At 50.8% G+C, this 27423-nt stretch overlaps 10 protein-coding genes across 10 annotated transcripts; 3 read left to right on the forward strand and 7 right to left on the reverse strand.

Moving 5' to 3' along the window:
* Positions 1-110: 110 nt before the first annotated feature.
* Positions 111-1906, reverse strand: EDD37DRAFT_656935 (MFS hexose transporter; the record flags this gene model as incomplete). Its single annotated transcript, XM_062818865.1, has 4 exons — positions 111-387; positions 430-607; positions 689-1524; positions 1575-1906. 4 exons carry the CDS (start codon positions 1904-1906, stop codon positions 111-113), a joined length of 1623 nt encoding a protein of 540 aa, XP_062671821.1.
* Positions 1907-2387: 481 nt separating this feature from the next.
* EDD37DRAFT_322334 (uncharacterized protein) lies at positions 2388-4671 on the forward strand. Its single transcript, XM_062811472.1, has 4 exons — positions 2388-3173; positions 3278-3458; positions 3520-3626; positions 3682-4671. The coding sequence occupies exons 1-4, from the start codon at positions 2521-2523 to the stop codon at positions 4514-4516; spliced, it is 1776 nt and encodes a 591-aa protein (XP_062671822.1). The 5' UTR covers positions 2388-2520; the 3' UTR covers positions 4517-4671.
* On the forward strand, positions 4672-6227 carry EDD37DRAFT_322335 (putative bifunctional purine Ade1). Its single transcript, XM_062811473.1, has 3 exons — positions 4672-5112; positions 5162-5689; positions 5748-6227. The coding sequence occupies exons 1-3, from the start codon at positions 4827-4829 to the stop codon at positions 6140-6142; spliced, it is 1209 nt and encodes a 402-aa protein (XP_062671823.1). The 5' UTR covers positions 4672-4826; the 3' UTR covers positions 6143-6227.
* A 33-nt stretch (positions 6228-6260) lies between these two features.
* EDD37DRAFT_625895 (uncharacterized protein) lies at positions 6261-7990 on the reverse strand. The gene is made up of 3 exons (XM_062816271.1): positions 7411-7990; positions 7026-7358; positions 6261-6967 (listed from the first exon to the last, which is right to left on the reverse strand). The coding sequence occupies exons 1-3, from the start codon at positions 7835-7837 to the stop codon at positions 6528-6530; spliced, it is 1200 nt and encodes a 399-aa protein (XP_062671824.1). The 5' UTR covers positions 7838-7990; the 3' UTR covers positions 6261-6527.
* Positions 7991-8126: 136 nt separating this feature from the next.
* On the reverse strand, positions 8127-10258 carry EDD37DRAFT_664270 (amino acid permease-domain-containing protein). Its single transcript, XM_062819220.1, has 7 exons — positions 10187-10258; positions 10034-10133; positions 9666-9888; positions 9531-9609; positions 9284-9475; positions 9061-9234; positions 8127-8874 (listed from the first exon to the last, which is right to left on the reverse strand). The coding sequence occupies exons 1-7, from the start codon at positions 10204-10206 to the stop codon at positions 8277-8279; spliced, it is 1386 nt and encodes a 461-aa protein (XP_062671825.1). The 5' UTR covers positions 10207-10258; the 3' UTR covers positions 8127-8276.
* Positions 10259-11083: 825 nt separating this feature from the next.
* Positions 11084-13120, forward strand: EDD37DRAFT_679148 (serine/threonine kinase 16; the record flags this gene model as incomplete). Its single annotated transcript, XM_062819677.1, has 8 exons — positions 11084-11171; positions 11228-11307; positions 11360-11430; positions 11480-11771; positions 11830-11901; positions 11951-12655; positions 12707-12811; positions 12864-13120. The coding sequence occupies 8 exons, from the start codon at positions 11084-11086 to the stop codon at positions 13098-13100; spliced, it is 1650 nt and encodes a 549-aa protein (XP_062671826.1). The 3' UTR covers positions 13101-13120.
* On the reverse strand, positions 13101-14622 carry EDD37DRAFT_664272 (5-methylthioadenosine/S-adenosylhomocysteine deaminase n1; the record flags this gene model as incomplete). The annotated part of the gene is made up of 2 exons (XM_062819221.1): positions 13101-14117; positions 14173-14622. The coding sequence occupies 2 exons, from the start codon at positions 14620-14622 to the stop codon at positions 13140-13142; spliced, it is 1428 nt and encodes a 475-aa protein (XP_062671827.1). The 3' UTR covers positions 13101-13139.
* A 633-nt stretch (positions 14623-15255) lies between these two features.
* On the reverse strand, positions 15256-18093 carry EDD37DRAFT_562031 (potassium channel, subfamily K; the record flags this gene model as incomplete). The annotated part of the gene is made up of 2 exons (XM_062813896.1): positions 15256-15380; positions 15438-18093. The coding sequence occupies 2 exons, from the start codon at positions 18091-18093 to the stop codon at positions 15256-15258; spliced, it is 2781 nt and encodes a 926-aa protein (XP_062671828.1).
* Positions 18094-19602: 1509 nt separating this feature from the next.
* EDD37DRAFT_322588 (uncharacterized protein) lies at positions 19603-22045 on the reverse strand. Its single transcript, XM_062811474.1, has one exon. The coding sequence runs from the start codon at positions 21927-21929 to the stop codon at positions 19671-19673; it is 2259 nt and encodes a 752-aa protein (XP_062671829.1). The 5' UTR covers positions 21930-22045; the 3' UTR covers positions 19603-19670.
* Positions 22046-23561: 1516 nt separating this feature from the next.
* Positions 23562-24853, reverse strand: EDD37DRAFT_679151 (Stc1 domain-containing protein; the record flags this gene model as incomplete). Its single annotated transcript, XM_062819678.1, has 3 exons — positions 23562-24454; positions 24502-24736; positions 24786-24853. 3 exons carry the CDS (start codon positions 24851-24853, stop codon positions 23945-23947), a joined length of 813 nt encoding a protein of 270 aa, XP_062671830.1. The 3' UTR covers positions 23562-23944.
* Between the last annotated feature and the right edge of the window lie 2570 nt (positions 24854-27423).

Here is a 27423-nt window from a genome sequence, read left to right on the forward strand (position 1 = left end):
ATATATCATGTCTTCAAAGATGTCAGCACTCGACAAAATGGCAGTATGTGGTTTAGCATACGACTGCGGTCCTTTCACCGTATCAAGGAAGACATGCCATGCACCGCGCCTCAGACATCTATGCCAGGCTTCTCACCCGTAGATTCCTGCAGCATTGAGCCACTCCTTCGCCGTTCATCCTTGAAGTTTGTGGCCTTCACCCTTCCTATGAACAGCTCATCCAGTCGCTCGTAACTCAGGCCTGCCGACTCAGGCAGGCACAGCCAAAGGTACACAATCGAAAGCACGGAAAGCGCCCCAAAGATGAAGGTCACTTTCGCCCCAAGATTCGCTTTATCCGGGTTGAACAAGTACGGGAGGACAAAACCCCACATCGTCCGCATGGTCCTATCAGCAAACGAACGACGAGATCAGATGCCACTTACAAACAGAGTACTTTGCAGCCCCACAGATAGGGAAGCTGTCTTAGCCCTCAATCGAGCAGTGGGGATTTCCGTGAGAATGGTGAATGCACTGGCCCCAATCGTCGCGTTGTACACAAAGGAAAATACTTGGATCAGTGCGATCGTGCCCCTGATGGCCGCAGGAGTGGCTGACACAGCAAGACCTAAGAGCATTAGCTGTGCGATTTACGGATCCAACCACGACGTTCAGGCTGCACTCAATCGGTGGTAGCTTCTGGACGTACCTCCAGTAATCAAAAGGACAGTGGTTAGCACAACCATGCCCCATAGCGTCAAATTCCGCCTTCCGACTCGGTCCACCAGAAACCAGGCGCAGATATTTCCAGCACCGGACAGTATCTGCTGGATAATGAACAATCTGAAGCTGGCTGCAGTACTGTATCCCGCAAGCTGTTGATAGTACGTGCTGTAGGAGCCTACGAAGGCCACCCCGGAAAAGGTTTGGATAGTCAACGGCATGGCTGCGATGATGGTACGGCGCAAGTTCGAGCGACGAAAGCATTCGATATACGTGGCACCTAACGTCTCTTCCTCCGTCTTTGCCAGGACTCGCTTGATCTCTGCCATCATGTTCTCGGCATCGACACTGCTGGAGTATCCGATCCTCCTTAGGGTGTCCTTTGCTTTTTCTGGCTTCCCATGGCTGGCAAGCCACCAAGGTGACTCGGGCATGAAAGGCAGTATCAAGGCGGCGATACCCATATAGCCGTATCCGGAGACAAATGCAATGCGGTAAGCCCAACGATTGGCCTGGTTGCCAGTGAAATTGACCACTAACGCAGAGGACAAAGCACCGGTGATGAGCGATATCGGTACTGCAGCTGTGAGCACTCCACGCAGCGCCAAGGGCGTGATCTCGCCAATGTACGCCATGCACAGTGAGTTTGTGCCTCCAGTGGCAAACCCGCCCAGGAAGCGTCCAGCGAAGAAGATTTCGTTCGTGGTAGAGATGTACTCGAGTGTTATGGAAATGAGTCTAATGGCGAAGGCCAATGCGAGCCCAATGCGGCGGCCCATCTTGTCTGCGATCCATGCTGCACTCAATGCTCCTATCACCGCCCTGGCTCAGATTCAGCCACAGCACTCTTGGTTCTCATGGCAAGTACTTACGCTGCTTGAGGGGCTCCATAATACGCTGACTGCCATCCTGCAGACAGCACATAGTTGCCGTGGTATGCACTGCCAAAGTCCTTCCGAAATTGAGGAATGCCCAGCACCGATTGACCTGCGGTCTTTGCATAGTTGTTGGCTAAGACGCACCATAGCATGTAGAGGCACCACATCACCGCCGGGAAATGCTTGCGCATGGAGCTGAGGAGCGTCTGTTTCTTGCCATGCTGTTCGGCTCTCACTTCACGAGGTTTGAATTCGTCAACGCGGACACTGTTGCTGGATATCTGCTTTACACGGTCGCCGCGATCAATCGTGGCTGTATCGCCCATGATGCGGTCCTCGATTGCGTCCTGAAGTCGCTGATGGCGTGAATGGAGCATGCGAATCCATGGCTCAAATACCTTTGCATCAAAGTGCGCAGAGGGTAAGATCGATCGCGAGGTCTGAGTAATCGCTAAAGGCCTATGTGGCTTGCGATAAGTGGGATCTCTCAATTCAAGGCGTACGATAGGCCGACGAGATGCATACTTTTACGAGGAAGCGAGGTCCGGTCCATTCTAGAACGACATACAGGAGTTCTCGGCTGCAACATCGTAGGGAAATCCACCGTCCCACAGCCAATTGGCGACAAACACCAAGTCCTGGTGGTCTGCTACTTATCTCCTGATCTGGTCTAGTAGCCCGTCAAGCGTCCCTTAGTAATCACTTGCATACGCTCCGACATCTGGGATGGACGAGTAACCGTGCCTTCTACAGTCGCTACTTTTGACTACCTGCTCCACGCGACGGTCTTGTTTCCGCTGTCGACCTGATATCATCTCAGGCATGTTCTGGCTCAACGGAATGGCACAGCAGCTGACATGACAAGGCTGCAATGATGACTACCAGCCTCAGGATTGCCAAAGACACACCATAGGAAGGAGCTTTTCAGTTCGCGTTTGTTATGACGGCGATGCCCCACGATACCATGAGTCCGAGTAGGGCCCCTCCTCCTTTACTTTTCATCGTGGGCGATTCCCAGAATCCGTCAAAGAGCTGGGCGAAACGATCGCATGTCTCTTCCCGTTACAAAGTCTGGAACAAGGCCAATCACAGAGACCTCGCTCTCGACTCGACCACGAGGGCGATATTGAACGACAGATGTTCGCCTCGCAACAGCTCATCCCCGCAAACCCGTGCGTCGAAGTTGACAGAAATTTCGGCTGTCGATCGCACTGATGAATGTGCCGATGCTGAGCCCACTACCCTAGCACGAAAGACTGACACATCAAATTCGACATATCCGGACGACAATGTGGTCGTGGTCGTCAAGCCATGGGAGCCCGCTCTCAGAGATTACGAGGACTGGGTTGCCTCCCCCTTGTCTATCCTTGGATCCCAATTCTTCGACATTTTCACGCCATCTGCTTCAGTGAGATATGATGTCGAGATCAAATCGAACGTGTACTTCTACTTCAAAACTATCATGCCATTTGCCTCGCATCTGCTACATTCATGGACCTGGTTCAACAATCTAGCTCAAATTCAGGCATCACCCTGCCTCATCTATGCAATTGCGACATATGCTTCAGTATTTCTTTCTGGGATGCTCCGAGGGTAGGTTCCTCCCTTTGTTGCTTTATCCCAAACAGCTCTTTCTCCGAAGCCAAACATGCTGTCGACCTCGTGCGAGAACATCGCTAACTACATCATCCTGTCAGTGGCCGAGGCGTTGTGCTGCCGCCACCCACCGAAAAGTGCAAGACCTCGTCATGGCAAATGCCACCGTGGCTGCGACTTCATACGAAATGCCTGGCTGAGCTGAACACCATCTTAGCCGATCCGGCTCAAGTAGTCGACGAATCATGCTACCAGACTGTCTTGTTCTTGTATCGACTTTCGGTAAGTACGATGGAACATCATTTCATCCTGTGCGATGCTCTCCAGAGACTAACAGTACAAGGTGCTCTTAGCGGATGGGGAGAGTGGCAGGATGCACCTTCGAGCACTTCAACGAATGTCAGCACTTTTGAACCTTGATCAGGCTGCCCTCGACGCAGAACTTGCTGTGTGAGATAATGCACCTGTGCCGCAAGACCGTAACATGCTGACTGGAGCTCGTTAGATCCAAAATCAACATCATTGGCGCTTTCCTCCACAGCCGCTCGATCGTTCTTGTCAGAAAACCCAGCGACGAATCTGGCGGACGCTTCAAGGAAGTGGTCGAGATTGACAGGAGGTACTGGAGATCAGACCGTGAATGGTACTCTCATCGGGCAGGTCTTGCAGGCCGCACCTTGACCTGGCGCCCTGAGAGTCCCAGCTCAAGTTTGCTGCCAGAAAGTGCAGCTGCTATCGCTCGCATGGACCCCAACAGCAGCCATTTCCTCAGCGCGCGAGAACATCGCGAGATACAGAGATGCTACCAGATTGGCCTGTTCTTTTGGATGTACCTAAATTGCATCAATTTCAACACGGCCTCCCTCATCGTCCGCTCCAACTTGCTGGAGCTACAATATCGACTCTCGAATATGGATCTACCCACGATGAGCCGGGCCTGCCATACCACCCTTTTTAACATTCTGTTGGGCGGCATGACCGCTGCTCGGTGCAAGCCTGAGCGACAATGGTTCACTCAACAGATTGTCTCCTTATATCCCAACATACAACGCTTGGACACTATTTGGCAGTTGGTGGCAGAGTTCTACGATCCCCTGTCGATCAACTTCAGATTCATTGAGGAGGTCTGGGAAGACATCGTTGCAGTAACAATGGCCACAGCCGCATCCCCGCCTCCCCAGGGCAAGGAATTGGTCACCCCGATCAAGCATTTCCGACCAACTTCATATTCACCAGATTTGACAAAGCCACTTCCTGTATTTGAGGTCCAGGACTTGGAAGAGATCACTCTAGAGAAGAGCCTACACAAAGCGCCAAAATTGGTACCTGATATTTCTTGACTTGTACAACTCAGCCAACTTGGAATGTGGACGGCAAGCGAAAAAAAACCATGGAAGGATGGGACGCCCATGCTCTTCAAATCGCCATTTTCACCTCCAAGCCAAGTGCGCTCTGACTTTACCATGAATCTACCATTACCTCTTTCATACGTAATCCCAGAGCCGCCCAGTTAGGGGTGTGGTACCATGGGTTGCCCATTTCTGTTGCCTGGTAGCCTTGGCGGCAATTGTTCACTACGAACTGCGCCACGAGAGAATTCCGAGTTATCAAGCATGGGAAGCAGTACGGCATCATTGCTGGCGACTTGAGATGGCGACATTGAACAGAAAGCTACGCGTGCTTCTCATCGGCAAAGGCGGACGAGAACACGCATTAGCCTGGAAACTCAGACAGTCTCCTCGCGTCGAGCACGTATTCGTCGTTCCCGGTAATGCCGGCACTGCACGGGATCTCATGAATGTCTCAAGCATCAATCACCCCGCTACCGACAACTATGACTTGCTCGTCAAAACGGCCCAGGACCTTCGCATTGGTCTCGTCGTTGTCGGACCCGACTCAGCAATTGTGGGTGGCATTGCAGAATACTTTTGGCAAGGTGAGTGCCTTGTCTTGCGAAGACAAGTCGCCTACTGACATGCATGAAGCACAGATACCATGCTTCGCACCTAGCAAAGCGGCCGCCGAGATAGAAGGATCCAAATCTTTCGCAAAGGACTTTATGCTCAGACACGGCATTCCAACAGCGGAGTACAAGACCTTTACTGATTTCCACGCAGCAAGAGCCTACGTCGAGTCTATCGAGCATAGGTTTGTGATTAAAGCAGACGGTCTCGCTGCAGGCAAAGGTGTCATCATTCCCAGCACTAAAGGCGAAGCAATCCGGGCCCTCACGGATATCATGGTCAACCAGCACTTCGGCACAGCTGGCAGCACCGTGGTCATAGAGGAGTTCCTGGAAGGCCAAGAGGTCAGCGTGTCGACACTATCCGACGGCACCACCACCGTCACTCTCCCTGTTGGGCAGGACCACAAGCGCATTCATGTTGGCGACAAGGGGCCCAACACTGGCGGGATGGGTGTGTACGCGCCTGTGCCGGCAGCCACACCTGAGCTTCTGCAGAGGATCAAAACCGAGATTCTCCGTCCCACCTTCGAGGGGCTACGTAGAGAAGGTAAGCATGTTTTCCAACTTTTAGACATTCACAGATACTGACATGAAGTGCGATTCAGACCGCGAATTCGTCGGCCTGCTGTTCACGGGTATCATGCTAACACCGACTGGACCGAAAGTGCTCGAGTACAACGCCCGCTTCGGCGATCCGGAGACACAATCCTTAATGCCCCTTCTCGGTCCGGAAGTTGACCTTGCAGAAGTCATGCTTGCGTGCATCGAGCGGAGATTGCATGAGGTCGAGATCACAGTGCGGACCGGATACGCGTGTAATGTCGTCGTCGCTGCCGAAGGATACCCCGGACAGTATCGTACTGGCGATGTTGTGCAGTTCAGTTCAGTCCCGACAGGTTGGTGGTCACGCCTCCAGCCGAATTACCAACAGCTTAAGATGACCAACACTTTTGGCGACAAACTGTTTGATCTTCCATGCCGGTACGAAACTTGTGGGTGACGAGGTCGTCACATCGGGCGGTCGCGTGTTTACGGTTGTCGGACTGGGCGAAACATTGCTGGAAGCAGCGGCCAAAGCATATGAAGGCGTGCGGTCGATCAATTTCCCGGGGATGTACTACAGGAAGGACATTGCTCACCGGTACGAGCTGTATGGTATCATCGATCTTGGGGTATGCTAACGTGTTCTAGTGCATTGAAAGCGACTGAATAATGTGGTATGGTAGAGCGTTGCCGTGTTCACCAATGTCACCAGATTGAAAGTTATCGGCAAGAGGCCGAGGCAGCAAGAGACGTGGATGCTAGAAGAATTGGACGAGCATGGCCCCTGTCTTCCTCAATGAAAAGCCGCTACCCTAATACCCACACATCGCTACCGTTCTCTCCTAGATGCCTGGCATCAACACACCGTCAGTCTTGGTCATGCCGAGCGGTAGAGCAGCAGATGTTTTCCCATCAGCAGTCGGGTGGTCGTGATGTGCGATGCGCATCCTCTTGTTGTAATGTTCATACCCTGTTACGAGATCTTTGTAATTTGGGTTCAAGGGAGCTTCGTCGGTGATGAACTGAGGAAGAGTTGAGATCAATTCGTCATTGCTCAGCCCAAAGAAGAAGGGCATCGAGTATCGTCCAACAGCATTGGGACCGTCATTGCGTACACGGTGGACAGTACTGACAAATGTATCGTTGGTCAGTCGAGCGACCATGTCGCCCAAGTTCACTACAAACGTCTCAGGCGAAAGTTCGGGATAGATCCATTCTCCGTTTGCGTTGAGAACTTGCAGTGATTGTGCGTTGTATGGCTTTTGTGCAATCATAGTCATCACTGTTGACATTATGAGCAAGGTGCCTTTGCTGGATACTTTGAGTATTGAGTGACTTACTCTGGACGTCAGTATGAGCCCCCAAGCCAGTCTCTTCCTCTTCCGACGTAGTCTGTGGTGGATAGTAGAGAGCTCGAATGCCAGCGACAGGATATGTGATCTTCTTGTCGAAATACTCCACTTTCTCGTCCATGGCCAGAGCGAGGACTTTTACGAGCTTCCTCATCAGCGAGAGACAGGCAGCGCGGTACCCTTCCATTGCTGGTCTGAACTTGGGTGCATCTTCGGCACTAGGCCATAAGTTCTCGCGCAGGAGAAGTTTAGGCATCTCGCCGCCCACACCAAGCGCATCTGTCCAGGGATCGTACGCTGTTGTCATTGACTCTTTGAGATCTGAATAGGGTCAGTCCAATAGGGCGCAGACTTCAGCAGGCACCACACTTACCACCCTTCTTCAGCCTATCGACATTCGTGTAGTAAGGCTCTTCATAACCCATAAAGCTGGGACTTTTGCTCTGATGCACTGCCATCTTCTTCTCCATAGGGAGGCCGAAGAACTCTTCAAGTGCCTCGAACGCATTCTCAACAATAGCCCAATCTATGCCGTGGTTCCTGACCACAAAGAAACCTACTCGCATACATGCATCTTTGACCTCCGCGACCAAGGATTCGAGTGCACTTGGGTCAGGATCAGGAGCTACTATGGCAGAGAGGTCAATGACAGGGATACTGTCGAATTGACCACCACTGCCATGTGCAGGAGCAAGGTTACGTGTGATACCTTGGGAGAGATATAGTTTGCCATCGATGATTCCAGCTCGGCCTGTGGGCTTGCGTTTGGTCGTGGTGATAGTGGCGGTTTGTACAGACATCGTCGGTGAACTGATGCGGTGGGAAAATTCAGATGTTCGAATGTAGGTTATGTCAGACTCGGGGATGGCTGAGTAGAGTGTTATATATCTGGGAGACTTCCTACAACAATGAAGCCAGTCTAGAATGTTTCCAAATGGCTGTTGAACTTGACAAATGTCGGCATGGTTTTGATAAGGAGTCGGAGATATCCATAGGAATACCGCTTATGCTGTAAGGACTTCTCCACTGTAAAGTCTACGTTATAGGCTATACCCTTACTACTCAGCAAGCCTAGACGCCCCAAACGCACAGGCACCGTGACCAGCTACAGTACCTTACTTAAACCCTCTATACAATCTTCCTCTCTAGCCTTACTAGGTAGCTCCCCTTATCTTGGGATGCTTCCATCTTAGCTACCAGGCTGTGTCCCTCAACCAGCCGTCGTAGAACGCTATCCAACTATTTCTCTTCGTCAACTGCTTCTTGCTCCTTTGGAGATATGACGACTTCGGTTGGTTGCTCGACCTCTTCATCTACCCCATCCAGTCCCTCGATCAGATAGTGTTTTCTGCCATGGAATATCCATCCCAAGGTCGTTGCCAAAATACCAGCAGCTCCAAAAACGATGGTATAGTTCATGTTCTCTGCCGTTACAGGATATGAACCTGGAAAAGACTCCACAACTACACAGCCTGCATTAAACAGAAAGCTGAGCACTTCGCAGCAGGTTCCCACGGTATATGACATGCGAAAGTACGACTTTGGTGCTGCTTCTAGATACCTTCTCCTGGTCAAGAGTGATGCTGCCAGTAAAGGGAGAAAGCCCAAGTTGTAAAAGAAATTGGCCGAATCGATGATAATGTTGAAGCCAACTTCCGAGCCGAGGTAGACGAAGCTCATGAGGAAGTTGACGGCGATTGAGACGTACAAGACGTTGACAGGTATATTGTGCTTAATGTCGACCTTCATCCAGAAGCGTTGATATGGTAGTGATCCTGACCGAGAGTAACCCCAAAGAAGCCGGATGTTGGCAGAAATAAGTTGAAAAACAAAGGTCCTACACAATGCTCTTTGCTATGTGTGTTTGCTCTACACACACAGCTCTTTGCTATGTGTGTATAGTCATTGTTACTGAGAGTGTTCTAGAAACTCTCTACAGGGCTATAAGAGAATACCTCTTACCCTGAGATAGTTTAGAATGATCATCATCATTGCATACTTCATAGTTTTGTACTAAATATACCCATAAGTGCCGAAGAGAGACGGTGCAATGACCAATAGTAGCAAGAAAAGGGCAGCAATAGGCGACTTTGTGCCCTGCAGGTAAAGCTGTCCTACTAAGGAAGGGAACGTCGTGTCTAGGAGGCTGTTGTAATCGTCGATACAGTAGTAGACGGCAACGTAGAAAGCAAACAATCTGAAGATGTTAGTCACTCTTCGATGTGAAGACCTATCAGGATTCTTACGTGGTGATGTTGCCAATCTGTCCTACCAGCAAGGCAATAGGTATGCTTCTCTTGGGGTTTTCGACCTCATCAGCTAGATTCAGCATCCAGTGTGGCGGACCGTACGCATATAGGGGCCCCAGCAACCCAAGCAACGCGCCCATGACAGGAGAGCTATAGCCACTTCCATTTTCGAAACTTGTCCACAGGAACCTAAGTTAATGAGAATGTCAGAGCCATTCTTTCTCTCCATGTACTCATGACTGACGCATTTGGAGGCCTGTCTCCATTGGACATTCCCACCATGACTCCAATAGTGACAATCAACCCAGTGAAAAGTACCATAACTGTCACATTAGCATCTGGTTCGGCTTCTAATCAACACATAGGTACATATACTTACTGCCAACTCGATTCAGTTCCCCGATGATGGTGGTCATGTACTTTATGCCAAAGAGGTATATGACGTTGAAAAGCTGGAACAGTAACCAGATTTGCCACCTCTTTGGCACATAGTCTTGGTGGAAAAGGCATGCACAAGTGAAAGTGAGTTCAGAGAGGACGAGTATCAACACTGGTGGGATAAACGCAACTGTGATCGACTCAAATGACCCGGTGAAATATGACTATAAAGACTTAGGAATGACTAGGGCAGGTGTGAAGAACTCACGCAGATGCGACCATATGTCCACCGAGACGTGCAGCAGCTTAGGTGACTCCTGCTGCGCTGGGAAATGCAGAGCCATATTCAGCAAGGTTGCAGCAGAATACACATAGAGCGGCTCCGACAGCTAGGGTGCCCCAGATCTCAACAGCAGGCCCTCCGCCGTAGATACCAATGACCATGGAACTTGCAGCAAAGACCCACGCGCTGATAAACGACGTTAGACTTGATATTACTATCTTTACAAGATTTGCTCTTACCCTGGCAGGACAATGGCCATGGCACAGAGAGACCATACCCCAAAGGTCCTGTGCAGCTCTGATGGGATTGCATGATTATCGGCAGACATTCTGCGATAAGGCTGGAGAGAGTATCAAGATTCGTGGTACTGTTCGACTAGAAAATGGGTGCTTGATCGATTGCTCCTGCAGAGTAAGTGCAAAGGAAGATGATATCTACGAGGGAAGACGTCTTCACCAGGACCTTGAACAAGGTGACAAAACGTGGCCAGACCGCTTTTGTGCAAGAACGCCATCCCTGCGGCCAAACTCTCTCGCAATCCCAGATAAGCAACATCAACGAGAAGAAGTAGCATGCTGCGCTCTGAAGGAGATATCCGAGATGTGCCAATGTTCGTGATCGACGACCACCCGCTCTAACTTATTGTGGGTCTTGTGCCTTAACTTCCTGAACAAGACATTGTGGCATTGCTTATCTTGAAATCACATCAACTCCCGGCGAAGAGCGTCGGGACCTAGGCTGATAAGCTCATTCAAGCTTCGACATGCTGCGGGAATGTGGAAGGTCCGAGCCTGAATGAGTCCACTACACAGTGCGCATGGGGAAGAGGGTACCCGTCGCACTTCTCCTTTACTGTACTTGTTATCGAGGGTATTCGGCGTTTCACCGTGCTTAGCTCCAGCAATCAAAAGACGAGATGTTGCATTAGCTGATGCAGGCATTGTAGATCGACACACACAGTTTGACAGTCACACCTCTAGATTCGAGTCATGGGACGTTCACTATGCTTTCGTGGCCATCTCCGTACCACCACGCTGTTGGGAGGAGTATTTCCAAGAGACCCTCGTCCTCTTCTTTTCAAGTTGACCTTCTGCCAGCCTATTCCAGAACTTCAAGTCTAGAAGGAAGGCAACAACATGGCTGCTCATGCTCCTTCCCTGGAGGGAGGCAACCTGCTTACCGACGTCTGGGTTGATGCTCCCGGAACAGTTGTTCTTGAAAACTGTAGGAAACTCTACTCCTTCAGGATGGTTGTTAATGCTGATACTGATGTTCTACAGCTTCTTCGGCACTGAAACACGGAAAAGATGGAGAACTGATCCTATATCCCCAACCATCCACAGACCCAAATGACCCATTGGTGCGTCCTAGGTGGTCACTCGAAGAATTACCACTTTACTCACCATCGATAGAATTGGTCCATGAGACGAAAGATTGTGAATTTTTCCATCGCATCGTTCTACGTACTGATGGTCTTTGCAATGTGGAGTACACTACAGACTCTTTCCCCACAACGACTGACTCTTTCGCAGGCTTGACATCGGGGTCGTTGTGTTTCAGGACTACAATACCCTTCTTGACATCTCATACGACAACTTGAACAACACCTTTGCTGCAAATTGTGTCGGATTGGCTTTCGGGTGTGTTCTCTTCATCCCATTCTCGATCAAATATGGACGACGCCCCGTCTACCTTGTCACGACGTTCGTGCTGTTCCTCTGTGGAATCTGGCAAGCCGCGTTGCGCGACTACCCGAACATGGTTGCTGTCAACGTGTTCGATGGTCTCGCCGGCGCCGTGGCAGATACAATTGTGCAAATGACGGTAATAATTGATCTTGTATTTTTCTCCGAGTACACCTATGTTGACAACCCTCCTCCAGATCAATGACCTGTTCTTCCTGCATCAGAGAGGGAGGATGAATGCAGCATACCTCACGTTCATGAACATAGGGGTACGAAACCGGGATGTCTCCATCGTATGAAGACAGCTAACGATGACAGGTATATCTTGCACCTGTCGTTGCTGGCTACAGTGCTGTCAGCCAGGGTTGGCCGTGGATATACTGGTGGTGTACCATTTTCGTCGGCATCAACTTCCTCATGTTCGTCTTCTTTTACGAGGAGACCAAATACGTCACAACCCTGGTAGGCATCACCGCAGCCACTAGTGCGAGTAAAAGCGTCCAAATAGCCGGTCAAAACAAAGAGTCTTCGCAGGGTGTCAAGGGTGCCGAAAGCCCACCATCAGAGCTGACATCTGTGCCCGAAATCGATAGCACAATACCACTCAAAACCTACCGCCAGCGCCTTGCGTGGACTACGACGACCCCAGGATCGTTTGCAGACTTCCTTCGCCACTTCTACCAGCCGTTTATGATGTTGACGATACCAGGAGTTCTGTATGTTGCGCTTCAATTCGGCGCCTTCCTATCATGGGTCTCTGTGGTCGCAGTCACAGAGTCTGACTACTTCTCGGCGGCACCATATAACTTCACCACCATCGGCATTGGGCTTTTGAATCTGCCTCCATTCATCGGCGCCATAATATCTACCGCTTATTCAGGACCGCTCAGTGACTGGTCTATCATTCAGTTGGCCAAGCGGAATGGAGGTGTTTACGAACCGGAGATGCGTTTGTACCTGACTATCTTTCCTGCCCTTCTCGGTCCGGCTGGCATTTTCCTGTATGGCTTCAGCCTAGCCAAGGTCAGTCACCAACATCGTGGCGTCATGAGAACAACATCTGACAGAAAACAGGACGCTCATTGGATCATCCCATGCGTGGGTGTTGCATTGTATGGGTTTTCTCAAGCATCGATCCAGGCTCTGAGCTTATCATATCTCATGGACTCTTATTCAGAGGTATGCTCTCTCCTACATATTTTGAAAATAGTGTTTGACAATTCCATCACAGATTCTAGGCGACGCCCTTATCGGAGTGACATTTGTACGGAATATCATAGCAGCAGGCATCGTCTTCGCGACAGGGCCTTGGATTGATAGCCTGGGATTGTACAACACGTTTGTATCCCTTGGATGTCTATCTCTATTCTTCACGCTGCTGGCTGTCCCCATGATCATCTGGGGCAAGAAAATGAGGATCATGTGCAAAGATCGATACGAAGCTTATTCAAAGGTGCACCGTACATAGATCAGAAACCAGAGCATATGCATTTTAGAGTCTTAACGTCTATATATACTGCCACTTATTCTTCATAGGTTGTGCACTGACACCTGAACGCTTGCGGATCCCTTTGATGGCTTCTCGTGCAGCCGCCTTGATCTCCTCCTCGTCCACCTTGGTCAACTGACCGTCCTTGACGACAACTTCGCCGTCGATAACGACTATTACGACATCTCTTCCCGAGCAGGAATGAACCAGCAGCGTCGACGGATGTATGCCTCCTTCACCCACTTGAAAAGGATCATAAGGCGCTGCATGAATGCCAGTAGGATCAATGACCACGAAGTCAGCCTTCTTGCCCACCTCCAAGCTCCCCAGATCCTTATCCAAGCCTAGCGCCTTTGCAGCATTGATAGTCGCCATCTCGAGGACTTGTTCCGAGGAGAGAACACTGGCATCATTGGTAGTAGCCTTGTGTATGACACTCGCCAAATGCATATCCCGAAACAAGTCATGGTTGTTGTTACACGGAGCGCCATCCGTTCCGATGCACACGTTGATGCCCGCCTCAAGCATCTGCGGCACAGGTGCGGTTCCGTCGGCAAGTTTGGCGTTACTCGTTGGGTTATGTGCCACGTTTGTACCTGACTCCTTCAAGATCTTCAGATCGGTATCAAGAGCAAGATGCGTCATGTGCCCGAGCACGACGTGTGGACCAGTAGCATGTATCCTCTCGCAGAACTGAGCCGGGGTAGCATCATATGCATCGCGCAGCATTTCAAAGTCCTTAGGAGCTTCGGAGCAGTGCACCGTCAATCGAATGTCGTTATCGAGACATGCTTTCCCGATGGCAGCAAATCCCGACTCATCCTGCCCGCGTGGTGTCTCTGTCGCCATCCAGACGTGCAATCGGTCATCGTAGGATCCGTGGAAATCCTTGTGTGCCTCTAATGCCGTATCGATAGTCATCAAATGTGATTGTCGATCCCTGTCGTCCCGGATGCCAGCAGAGGGAGTTGATTTTGGACCTTTGACAAGCTTGCCCTATACCCATACTCTCAGTGACCGAGTTGATAGTAGAGGGTAGAGGCCTACTCACCAGACAACCCCGGATACCAGTCTCGCCAACGGCCTTTGCAACTCCCGCAAACCCTGCCGAGGCTGGAAGCATAGGCTCGAGAAAGCACGTGGTGCCGCTCTTCATCATATCTGCCATCGCTAGCTTCGCTGCAACGTAACCGTCGTCTCCCTCGTAAGCAACTTCCAATGGCCAGATTGCACAGGATGCCCATTCATGAAGATTCAAGTCTTCGGCCAGACCTTTCATCAACGACTGAATGAGGTGGATGTGGCCATTTATGAGACCGGGAATGACGATCTTCTTGCCTAGATCGACACGTTGAATGCTTAGATCTGTGGAAGCATTCAGCTTGGAAGAAGTGTCGACGGCGGATACCCGACTGCCAGATACCAGGATAGCACCATCACGAAAGACCCGTCGCTCAGAATCGACCGTGATGATCGTGGCGTTGGTATACAGTCTCTCCATCTGACGCGCCTTCTTGCACCAAGGAGCTCTTCGAATGCCAGACAACAAGTCTTGAGCTTGTCTGCCGAGGACTATTGTTCAACGTTGTACAACAGACAGCAGCGACGGCATGGTAGTCTGGGTACACCGGCCCACAACAGGGCGGACATGAACGCTTTCCCGCAGAACCGCGGCGTTGTTGCTAGCCTGCAAGGATTGTAGGGACAACGATAAGGCAGGGAACACCCCCAATTTATCTATGGTCCTGGCCGTTGTGGTGAGGAAGAGCATGGAGAGGGAATATATCAGTGTTCAACTTTTTCGAAGGCCCAGCCATCTGGCAAGTCTACAAGGCATCTAACATGAGCCAGGAGGGAGTCATCATTGTCCTCGGGTGCTCTCCAATGTTCGTGCCATGGACAAATATAGACACACAACAACAGTTTCGCAATCCCATAACCATAACCATATCCCAATCCATACTCATGACGCCTGTATGCCCCGGTTTTCGTTCTGTTCTCCAAAGACGTATCTGCCGACCGACCAAGGGGTATACTCACGAAACACAATTCCTCGCAATCCTTGGAGTGAGAGACGCCCCCAAGACACGTAAACCCAAGCGCCCGGACTCCACATTGTACATATGCTAACGACCTAACCAGTCGACGGAGAAAACCTCGTCCCATCATCAGTCGATGGAGAAAACCTCTTCCCATTACCCGTCAAATGTCTCATCTTCAAGGTCCGGACTCCAGCTCCGCCTCTTCCTCCTCCGACAGCTCCCGTAGTCATTCTATGCTCCAGCCTGCTGAATGGCCCTCGTCGTTTCTTAGGACCCTTGAGGCCGTCGCTGTTACGGCGCCTTGTTTTGGCCTTGTCTATAGCCCTATGACTCCATTGAGGCTCGGTCTCGGCGTACGCATGGTCGCCTCTCCTTTCGCCCGTGAAGAACGTCATAAGAGCATCAGCTCCAGAAGCTCGTCGCCGGCGTTCCTGTATAGCTGTCGGAGGTTCTGGGGCGGTGTCTTTGCCCTTCTCAGTCTTGACGGACGTCGGGGACATCAAGTCGGTGTCCGTTCTTGTCAGTTGACCCGAAGGTGAGAATGTCGCAAAATCTGTCACACTGGCACTGAGCGCAGTGTCGGTTCCGAGCATGTTCTTCTTCAGCAATCGGAGCAGACTCTCGCACAGTCTATCCAAGATCCATTCGGCCTCGGTCTGACCGCTCAGCATGGGACTACTCTCTTCGAGCCAGTCCCAGTCAACCACTCCATCGGTCTCCTCGTCGTATTCGAGCTGAGCAAGTCCCTCCTTGGTGAAACGGATGAGGCGTGTAAATTCGGCCCACTCTTCGTAGCTGTATCGTTTCCTGGGGGCATGCTGAAGATCATCGGCTGTCCGACGAATAGCCCAAGCAAGTCTTTGCGTCAGCTCTCCCGTGCTTGGCTCCTCAGCGGCAAGTTGTTCAATACTTAATGCTGGCGGCATGCTGTCACCTTCCTGGCCAACAGGCAGCCCCTTTTTTCTGCGACTCTTCTCCGATCTCTTGTTTATCCAGCTGTATACCCATGGGTTCGCCTTGAGTAGGTCATGCCAGAGACCTTTTTTGGGAAGGATGGTCATGTCACCCAAGATAAAAGTGCCGCGCTTGATGCTTGAAATAACCGTATCCCCCATGTCCGAAATCAATATTGTCATGGTCGGAACGGCAATCAATGACCACAACACGAAGAACGGTTTACCCGCATTACTCTTCGGGCTCAGATCACCATACCCAATGGTTAGCAAACTCACATAGCAGAAGTACAATGCCTCAAAGTAGCTGAGACCTTGCGTGGGTTTCTCAGCTTGCCAAAATACGGCCGCACCCACGCACCATAGAGTACCAAATGCAATAACAGACACGAATAGAGCGAACCACTTTTTGAAGGACCTCGCGTCCTCTTGAATGTCTCGCATGGCGTTGAACCGGTCCCTTTCCTCGCGCATGAGAACGACTTTCGTGTTTTTGGTTCTCACCCGTCTCAAAGTCGTCACGGGTCTGGTAATCAATCTTAATGTACGATGGATAGGTCCCTTATGAAAGTCATGACCCATGAATTGATGGGGCGATGGTTCCTGGTCGGCCTCCTGTTGTTGCTTCTGGATATCAGCACTCTGAAAGGCGATCTGAGGTCCTGTCTGTCGTTCTCGAGCGGTGTCGATAGGCTCAAGATCCTCCATCTCAACCCGGCTTCCATCGGCTATCTGCTCGGCAGTGTCCCGATCTGCAAAGTCCTGCGACGTTCGTCCCAGTGCCCTTGCCGCTGCCGCGTCCAGATCGCGCTGGATTTGTGGACTGGGCAGAGGAGCGGATATTTGAAGCTTTTCGCCTTGCATCTCGATTTCGTTCTCCAAGTGTTCCCTCCGGCGGTCTTCGAAGTCTTCAACAGTCACAGACCTTGATAAAGTGGACAGGCGCCTCTTTTCAACGTGCTTCCGCAGCACGTTCACTGTACTAAGTTCGCCGGCGAACTTGTGTATTGAGCTGACCATAAGACCGAGTATGATGATTCCACCCACAGAGAAAGGGAAAACTATTCCCCGCGAGACGTCGGTGGTGGGATAAATATCGCCGAAGCCGACCGTCAAGATTGTCACGTCGCAGAAGTAGACGGCGTCATTATAATTCCAACCTTCAAGTCTCGCGAACACGGCGCCTCCACCTCCAAGCCAAATGAAGAACATCATAGTCTGTAAGATAAGGTTGCGCTGTTCGTCCGTCAGGGTAAAGTGCTGAGGGTAGTGACCCAGGAAGTAGCCACCCATGTTGGCCATGAGAATCATCGAATTGAACATATAGAGGCATGCGGCTATGACTGCATTCCAAAATCCTTGAGAATATACTTGGTTGTGTCCTGGTGGAACATGGAGGTGCATCGCGACCGTAATGCCAATCAAGATAGCGGCGGCCATATAGAAAAGTACAATGGTCAAAGGAAGAGCGACGATGTATCGAACTCTCTTGGTGAAATTGAAGAGTAGAAACAGATTACCGACGAAGCCGCAGACAAGTGAAGCAATATTGAGATCAATGCACCACGTGGGATCCGGATAGCCCACCGAGGTCGCTTGATAGTATATGGGATCGCTCGGATCAACGACGTTATTTCTCCACGAGACGACCAGGGCACCAATGGATATCATGTTGGCCATAGGAGCAAAGGTGGCTGCAATGAGAGGAATAGCGGTCGATGCGAACCACCAATCCGAAGGAAGGTCATCGTCCGCGGCGCGAAGCTTGAGAATGCCGCCTTCATGGTGTCTTCTGTGACGGCGTCCTGGCTCTCGTTCCTCGTCATCATCAAGAGTTTCTGTCTCCAGGACATCATCTTCTTGTGGTCTGTCAACCTCTTTCAAGACTTCATTGTCACTCGTGGTGGATCCGGAACTCGAGCCCGAGGCAACAACGGGAGGGTCTAATTCTCTCTGCTCCGCGTGATCGTAGCCCATAGCTAGAGGGTAGGAGGTGTCATAAGCATTCGGGGAGCATTGTGAAGGACTCGGCGGTCGTCGTTTTTCCTGTTGCGCCGCAATGTGATCGAAACGTCGAAGAAAGGAATTGTAGCGTCATTAAGCAGTGCAACAATTTAGCAACACGCAGGTCTCTTCGAAGCAGAGATAGCTATACTGTCGCCGTAGGCTTGACATGATGGAAATGAAGATAAGAGGGGCGGGTAGAATACGAGTATTATCTTCCAGGCTCAATCATCGCAGGCGTGAAGCGGGCGGTGCTTTTTGCTGATGGTGGTGGTGGAGGTGGGAAGAATGCGGGCAGCATGCCTGGAATGAGTGGCTACGAACACGCAATGCACATCTAAGTCAAGGCCCGGGCACCAATCGCTTGAGTACGGCTCGCTGAAGTGATCAGGTCCACCAGGCCCGGATTCTATCATTACGCATAATCGCCCAAAATCCCCCAATTTTGGGTTTTTTTAAGCAACGCATGATCGATGCTTCTTTCTTTTTAGCCTCTCCAACAATCCAAATGATCCTTCTCCGATCTTACATGCAAGTTGCAACCCGGAGTACTTGTGACCTGGGTCCAATCAGGTGCCCTTCTTTACGCCCTGCAGACGTCCGATTCATCAAGGCTGAGACTAGATTTTCCTTATCTATGACTGGCAATGAGAGGCAGAATGGCTTTCCGCTTCATTGATAGATCTGGATTGCAGTTCCGTGGAAATGTGCAGTACTGAATACGGCAGCTTCTAAAGCACTCCCAAGAATTACGTGAGATATCATCGGCTAAGTATAGGTGTGCAATTAGTGCAGGTGTAGGGGATGAAGAAACCTCCCCGGTGATCAGAGACTGAAGGGAGAAAGAATCACGACGCCAGAATATACACAAGGAAGCACCCACGCTCATCCATGAAGTTGCAACACATTATGCGGCCATAGATGAAATCCCACCGCCTCAATCGCCACGGCGTCAATTCTTGATAGACTGACAGCTTCCGTGGCGAAACGCTGGTATTCGACATTGGGAGGAGCACATGGGCGTGTTCTCTATGTTAAAGAGGGGGCTCCTTTCGAGACCCAAGAACTTATGTGTTTGTCATAAAGACGCCGATACTTGTCGTACATATGGCAGTAGTCATAAGGGCTAGTGCTAGTAATACAATGGTATCTACCTCATGCTCTTGAAGAATAATATGCCCATGAAAACGAACGATTGTTGTGTAAACCATCAATGCTGCCCGGTCTCAACCTCCTCTGCTTGAGCAGCTGCCCCGGAAGCACACTGGTGATAATTCAGATATACAAATCCATCGCATCAGCATCAATGACAAAGAAAAGCTCGCTCGCAAAAGGGTGTATCAAGAAACGAAAGACAAAACAACGCTATTCATCAGCTGCACCCACAGTCCTTGCAGCATTCGTAGTGGTATGATACACAGAAGAAAACAAAACGGCGTCTCCGCCTGTCAATGTCAATTCGATTGCACCCAGCAACGTAAATCCTGATCGACCCACTCCCAACGACAGTCTTGTCAACATTGACAAGCATATGTTCGATCAAGCTGTGGTCATCGCCCATCGCGATAGGCGGTGGGCGGGTAACCTGCTGAAGACGGATACGACCCATACTGTGTCTCCCTTGGTACAGTCGTCGCATCCCTCCCTCCAGGCGTGGATGGAGGTGGTTGGAATCCGGTGCTTATTGACATTGGCGTGCTGTACCCTACAGTACCGGCGACGTGACCTCGGTCTCGGTAATAGTCCTCGTCCGTTGAAGCCACAGAATTCGAATATGGAGGTGGAGCACGTCCATCATGTCCTGAAACAGACTGCATTCGAGGTCGTGTCTCTCTGTCTCTTTCACGTTCGCGTTCCCGCGGGTCATAGGCAGACATTCTTGCTGGGTCGTAGCGGTCATTAGCGAGCCGTTCCCGTTGCTGTTCGTATTCTTTGTACCGCCTTGCATCGTCATAGGGATCGTTCCCTGTATACGCGTGATGTGAAGACGTATAGGGCATATCAGCCTCTGGCCTTCGAATATAGCCTGGGCCTCCGTTTTCCTTAGTCATTGATGGTGAGCGGTTGCGGCCAGGTCGAGGTTGATCTCGGTGGTAGGTGCTGTTCGAACGATGGTGACGTGTCTCACCCATTTCCAATGGCGCAGGAGGAGGTCTTTGATGAATGGCCACATTAGGCTTGGAACCATCATTGTTCCTGCTGGTAGAGTGGACCGAGTTTGAGCGGCCGAGCTTGAACTCGTGTGACGGCGGTGGCTTGTTCTCCGCTGCAACAGCTGGTTTGTCCACACCCGCGTAAGTCTTTCCACCGCCGGGTGCTGCAACATATGGCTTGCGCTCACGCTCGATTGGTTGTGGAGTAGGCGTGTCTTCGCTGTTCTCGAACACATCTTCGCTGTCGGATGGGGCTCCGGAATATGGTTGCCTCCGACGCTCTTCACCAAACTGTGACTTGGCTGGACTTGGCTGAGGTGCACTAGTGACAGCCTCTTGTTTTTCTGGACTAGGCCGCGTGTTTGATCTCGTCGTGTCACCATTCTGGTGACTCGATTGTGAAGCATGTGGAGTCGTTTCTGCTGCGCTTGCGGCACTTCCTTGACGGGAAGCGAGGTCCACGTTGCAGTGCATTGACAGTGCTTTTTGCAGCTTGTAGGCGGCTTCAGTGTCAGGCCGAGTGGGGAAGAGTCGACGCGAAATCTCTTTTGGGAAACGTTCTTTCTTGTCGTCAGGGTTGCTGATGGGCATTTCCAATGCCGTCTTTGCCAATCTTTCGAACTCTTGGTCTGGATGCGCTTTGAGAAGCAGCGTCGCCCATGTCTCGAAGCCTAGCGGGGTTAAGCCTGGAATGTCGGGCCTTTCATTTAGTTTTTCCTGCACCAGATGATGTTGCGCTTCTATCTCCCTGTACATTCGGGAGATTGACGACGTCCTGTCATCAAAGACAGCTCGCCACGGGTAAAATTCATTGTTGAGCTTGGTCTCGTCGTAGTATTTCTGCAGCTTGGAAGGTGTGATGACCAGACTGTTCTTTGGTTCATAGTCCTCAATCAGATGGACAGCAATGCCGCGTAGGAACTGACCTAGACGAGCGGTCGTTTGACCTTGCTCGTCAAATAGGGTCCCCCATGCACGCTCCACGATCGTTGCATCGCCTCCAGTAGATATCCTTTTTGGGCCTTTGGGTCGAGCTAGCCGTTCTTGGTTGGCATCGCTCTCGGATAGATGGCTGCTTTGACTGAAGGGGGATACAGGTCTCTTTTCAGGAGGTGGTGAAGGGGGGCGGAATGAAGACTGGGTGGACGAAGGAGGCGGAGGAAAATGTGGTGAAGGTTGGTGAGCACCAGTGTCTTCAGATGAGCGATAGGGAGATGGAGGAGTGTAGACCGTAGCTCGGTCGAGAGGAGGAGATCCCGCCGTGGATGAGGCGGCGTCCATCGGGGGTCCAGCTAAAGGTGGCTGCGGAGCAGGTGCGGGTGGGTTTGCAACCTTGAGTTGTTGCAAGACGCTTGCGGTGATTTGTGAAGTAAGTTGCTGGAGCAGTTCGGGAGAGAAGGAGTTGGTAGAACTGGCGTCGGCAGTGTTGAAGGCTGAAGTGACAGCCTCATTTATAGGCTGTCGGGCTTGTTGGAGTCTTGAAGGATCGAACTGGTATGGGTCCCGTGAAGTATTGGAATAGCCCCTCGTTCTTTGGTTGGCAGTATCGCTAGATATGGAATTGCTCATTGCTGGATGATGCCGCTTTGAGTCACCGTTATCGCTGGAGTAGGCGCCGTCATTCTGAGATGGTATGCGGTCCATGTTGGCAGCCATGTTGCTTCGGGAGACCACAGTCCCGCGGAGCACAAGATTTGTCCTCAAACCATCCGCTTGACACTTTCTGCGGGGTCTCAAGTCCACGATACCCTGATATAGTGCAAGCGCAGCCCGAGTGTTTTTGGAATGACTTGCAGCAGTCCAAGATTATGGACGAGAGGTGCGCGTCAAGGGCAGCCCAGTCGTCAAGCCTGTTTCTTGGTCTTGAAGGAACACAGTAGAATTTCCGATGTCTGCAGGCTGTAGGCTGCAACCTGGTAAGAGGACAAGAACAGGGCCGCAGGAGGACGTCAATCGTAGGACAATGAGTAAGGTCGCGCACACGTCGCTTGGGGTCGTTATCGCAATGGCGGAAGAGTTTACACGCGCTGGGGGCAGCAGGTCGAGATTCGAATATGTTACAGCAAGAACAATGTTGACAGAGAGATGCGGCTGTACTCGGCGACAATGAGAATATAGAGATCAACAAGCTGCGCAACTGACTGATAGGAAGCTCGTGAGGATCGTGGCGTGCCAACGTAGAGAAGGCAGAGAGGCATGGACAGGCATGGCTATGGAATTAAAGAAGGTGCATTGCGTCAATGGGCCTCCAACCGGTGAACAATTGGTGGATAGGAATTGATCAGCCATGAATGGGGCCTACTCGTAAAGACACGGACTCAGTCTTGGTGCAAGTTTACCAACATCGCCCTTAAAAACGACCAACCAAACTACTTGCAAGATCTTGGTTGCTATCGTTAACTCCCGTCTCTGGCACGTTTTTACTCTTGATGCTATAGCCATGCCATCAATAGAAACGCCTTACTAGGCCGTCCCACCCTGCCGCAGTTCGTCTTCTCGCCTCCATGCAGGGCAGACGGGCCATATGTGTGACGACTTCGGAATCACAGCGAGATCTTGGATCTATAGACGAAACACAATTCTTTATTCAAATCGGCAACACGACTCGACACAAATGACCAAGCTTGTGTGTGCTTGTGGTCATGGTAAACACAAGCCGATTTGTAGACGTCATTGCACCCACGCGTTGGCTTGGTGAGCGCCAACACCAGAAAGGCCTCCAAGCCAACATGAGACCCCTGTGTCACCGTGCGTTTTTCTCTCTTCATGCCCAGTGTAATAATGACTCCTCGTATTTCATTTCAACATGTCCAGCAGGAAACATCGAGATCCGAGGACAAGACACATATTTCCGGGTCTTCCGAGTACTAGTAAAGCTGTGCATGAGTGAACCTGCGACGTCACCGGCACAAGGTTGCAACAGACCTTCTTTGAGTTCGGTCGGACTATCATGCTATTTGATTTTTAGCCATATTAACCAGGATATACCTTGGTCTACAGAGCACTTCTACCACGAAGCTGCGCCAGCGTCGTTCTCGGCATCCATCGGCGAGAATTCTGTCTTGAACTCTTCGACGCCCTTTACGCCCAGTTTTGCCCGGTTTGCCTTGTGCGTTGTTTGCACCGCTCAACGGGTTTGTCATGAACTGCAGACCGGTTGATCTTCATAGGCTGATATATGCACCTTATATCGCAAGCCTATGAGGATGGATTAGTCACGCATAGTGAGGTCGTCAATACAGGATCATGTCTCAATTTCTGCGTCGTGCACATCAACTTCTTGCCGGAGTATACGCACAATCTGTCATAGGGTTATTTCAGACGAGGGTTTGATGGTTCGTCGGATCAGGAAGGGAGGAGAAACACGCCTAAGGTGGAGATATGTAGCTTTCATTTTGATGCTGCAATACTGACTCTAACCCATTCTGTTGATTTTCATGATATGTTGCCTGGGCATGCATTTCTTCCTTTCGATGTGTCTCTCCAGCTCAAGCCTCAGGATCTCAGCCCCCAGTCTGCTGTCGGTTGAGCGGTAGCGATAACTCGCCATGATGATGACATCTGAACACATCCACCCTTTCCTTTGATTTCTGCGGCCTCTAACCTTAGGTCGACCTCACAACAGAAGCCCATCTGGCCCCAGCACAGCCGCCTCAGGCACTACTACTTGCTCAGAGCTCCCATTCTCCATCATCCTCGTCGTCGTCGTCATCTCTGGTGCGAGCTGCCTGCGCTTCCTGCCTCAAGAGATCTTCGCGTTGGAGTTGAGTCATGGCACGGTCGTACGCAGAGGCCTTGTATGCTCCTTGCTTGTGAAATCCACCTCTTGTGGTAGCGGTCGTCGAGCCTGTAAGTGGTGTCGAGTATTGGGATTCGCCAGAGGTAGATCGTGGATGATAGCCAGATACTATGCTGCTTGTGGTGACGGATTCGCCTCCCCAAGCTGAGGTACGGTCTTGCACAATCATCACCTCGCCACTGCCTCCAGATGGTGCTTGAGATCTGTTGCCTGAACCAGGGAGTGAGTCATTCATGCTTGGGAGAGTCGAGCCGATGTTGGACATGCCAGGGAATGGATTGGCACGACGATTCTGTGAGGCCTCTTTGATCCGCTCTTCCTCGTTGGCAGCTCGAAGATCAGGCACAAGATCCTCAATGGCTTGCTGACACGGGATGCATTTCTGTGCAATGTCAGTACATATTTAAGAACAAGCAGGGTTTTGCTTACCGCATTATCTGGGTTCTTTCTTTGCTGTTTTGAGAAAAACTCCAGGCCTTTGATGACGTAGCATCCAGCACACTTGAGTTCGATTGTGTTTCCGGCAGTGCAATCTCTGCATCTTGGTAGTTCCGCTGGTTGACCGCCTCGGCGTGCCTTGTAGGTACTTTCTTGGAATTTGGAGAGCTGGTTGTTGGAATAGCGTGATCGGAACTGTTTTCTGCAGCAATTGGCGCACTCGATCCTAGCAAAGAAATGAGTACAGGTCAAGAGAAGAGACCAGACTGACTTACATGTTTCCAACGTCAACATTGGCGTACCTGGATCCCCAGTCAGTGGCGGTCATGACAGTGGTGGCCATGTTGGAGGATTTGTTGGATTTGGTTCGATGAAGTAACAAAGGAGAAGAGACCCCGGGTACTGGAAAGAAGAATAAGAAGAGTAGAAAGATGGCTTACGATTCCTTCTTTCTTTGCCAGTGAGGCTGTTGCTTTTGAGACATGTTGGTGAAAGTGTCTTTAAATACAAGTGTGGTTCTTTGCCAAGAGTAGAAAGTGAAGTGAAGTCGGGAAGGAGCCTCAACTTCACTTTCCTATCACCCTGGCTTCTGTCGCAAATGAGTTCAGAATGAGGTTCTGGTGAAGACCTCGAGACTTAGTTCAGCACTTCTCTGGTCTCGACGAACTTACCACTTTCCAATGTTACCAATGTGCTTCAACAACTGGACTCCACGTCAATGGTAACGATACTTTCAAATACCTCCTCAAGACAAGACAAGCTGTTGATCTTCAAGATGTGAATACCTCCATGTGGTACCCCTTTCCGCTTCTTTTTTACTGTCCTCAGAAGTATCATCAACGAATGAGCACCATTACTAAAAGAAAATACCTCAATATATGCTGCTCCAGACAGAGAAACGTTCAACGATTGATCCTCCCCCTACCACGCTTGATGTTTGTTACTGATGTCTTGAAGTTTGATAAAGGATATGTTTGTTTGCCTTCTACGGTAAAGGATGCTTGGCTGCAGCTAAGCACGACGGTTGGAGCAGACAGTTGAATCTCCAACTGCAGCATAAATTCGGAACTCACCTTGATAGGCAGATGCGAATTGCAGCATTGTGACACTGGAGATCTGATTGTACCACATGAAGACACAGAGCTGGTGAGGCATCTCAGCCATGCAGGACCGATGCAGGGACGTTGTACCTTACGCTGACTTCCCATATGACAAAGAGTACCACAGAACGTGGCTATCTGACGTGGCCCAAAGTATTCGCAAGATCCATCTGGCGTGCCAACCACAACTCTTGCAAATTTGCAAAAACAAAATTCGATCTGGAAAAAATCACGTTCCTACTCCGTGGCAGCACTGACCCTATGGCGATGTTTGTCCAGCATCAGTACTACTACAGCCCACTGTTAGTCGATCCTTTGTACACCCGGCATCGATCATTGATGCCCCCATGCCATGGCGTCCATGTCTGCAGAAGCCAAAGCATCTGGCTGTTAGGTTCACTTGCATGAAATCGCAAATATGCCAGACAAGTCGATGCCCCTTTTCGATTTCTCTAAATGATGTCAACAGCATCTGGAAGCTCGAAACTATCCTCACCGCGTTTCAAACTTCCAGAATACTATCAAGGTCCACATGGTGAGCCCGGCAGCCGATGCCGCGAAAGCATGAAGCTCCAGCAAAAGACTTCCCGCTCTTTTGGCGTAAGGTCCACTGTGTGGTTGCAGATTCGAGCCAATCGAAGCGGAAGTGCAGATTTGATCAGCACTCACCGAGTCACCCAAACCCGTTGGCCGGCACCAGCAACGCCCCGGCCCATGTTCTTGGTTGCCGCGAGTCCGCGACAAGAATAAATCAGGGACAAGTTCGGCTCTAAACCTGATTTTGCATCGGGTGTCCGCCCTTGAATCAGGAACAAGAAATTCAAGACGGGTTTCACGCCAGGGGCGTCAGCCGGCCTCTCTAGCTTCAACTCAGTCATCCAGTTATGATGCTGCTATCTTGGTCATCGCAACGTGGCGTGGCCTTGCAGGCTGGAGAGTGCCGTTGGCAATACACTGGCAGCACCATTCACCGTGCATCTTGGGGATTTCTGAGAAACAAGTAGACCGTGGGCCAAGGTCATCTGATTTGAAACCAGATGCGATCACGAGCGAAAGACCCAGAGGACCTGGATGTTTTCTAGGTATGTCGAAACAAGCGGAGACCGATTTTGGTGCACACGATTATCGTCATTCGCTGAAGGTGTGGGCATTTTCAGAGTATTGCCAACTATTGAGATCATACCCGTTCCCCCGTGAAGTGGCTGTTGGCCCTATTGGAACTTGACCACAAAACGGCCAGTAAGAGCTTCACGGAGCGTCCACCGGAGCCACCGATCTCGCCTTCAATAGTGTGACAGGATGTCATGACAGCATTGGGCGAGAATCCACGAATGAGACTAGACCTTCTTCTTTCAACGGCCCTGACAACAAAAAAATAGGCAACCCAGGATTTCTGGCGAGATTGCATAACCGGGGGTTCTGTCATTACTACCGAAAAACTATAAGCCCAAGGAACAGACAGAACGGAGACCTCTGGGATCTCGGAAACGGTAAGATGTGTGAAAGAGTCCCTAACTTATCTCAAGACGGTGTTGCAATGGGCATTATTCTCTGGTTGTATTTCTATACCTGGTAGATGATTTTTCCGCAAAGGCAAGCAATTGACCTTTGACCAAGCCGACGGGTATGCGAACTAATGGTGCTTCCGCTCACAATATTAGGGATAAGCGATGGACCATGGGGCGGATGGTGGCCTGGTTGTTTGGGTCGGAGGTTTGAAAGGGTTAGTTAGAGCTAGGCTAACCATGGTGCTTGCATTGGCTCCGTCGGGGCTAATCCAAGCCTGACAGCCTGCCCTTTTTCCAGCCTTCTA

The sequence above is a fragment of the Exophiala viscosa genome (assembly GCF_022695815.1).
Source record: "Exophiala viscosa unplaced genomic scaffold EDD37scaffold_3, whole genome shotgun sequence".
In the NCBI taxonomy this organism is placed as follows: Eukaryota; Fungi; Ascomycota; class Eurotiomycetes; order Chaetothyriales; family Herpotrichiellaceae; genus Exophiala; species Exophiala viscosa.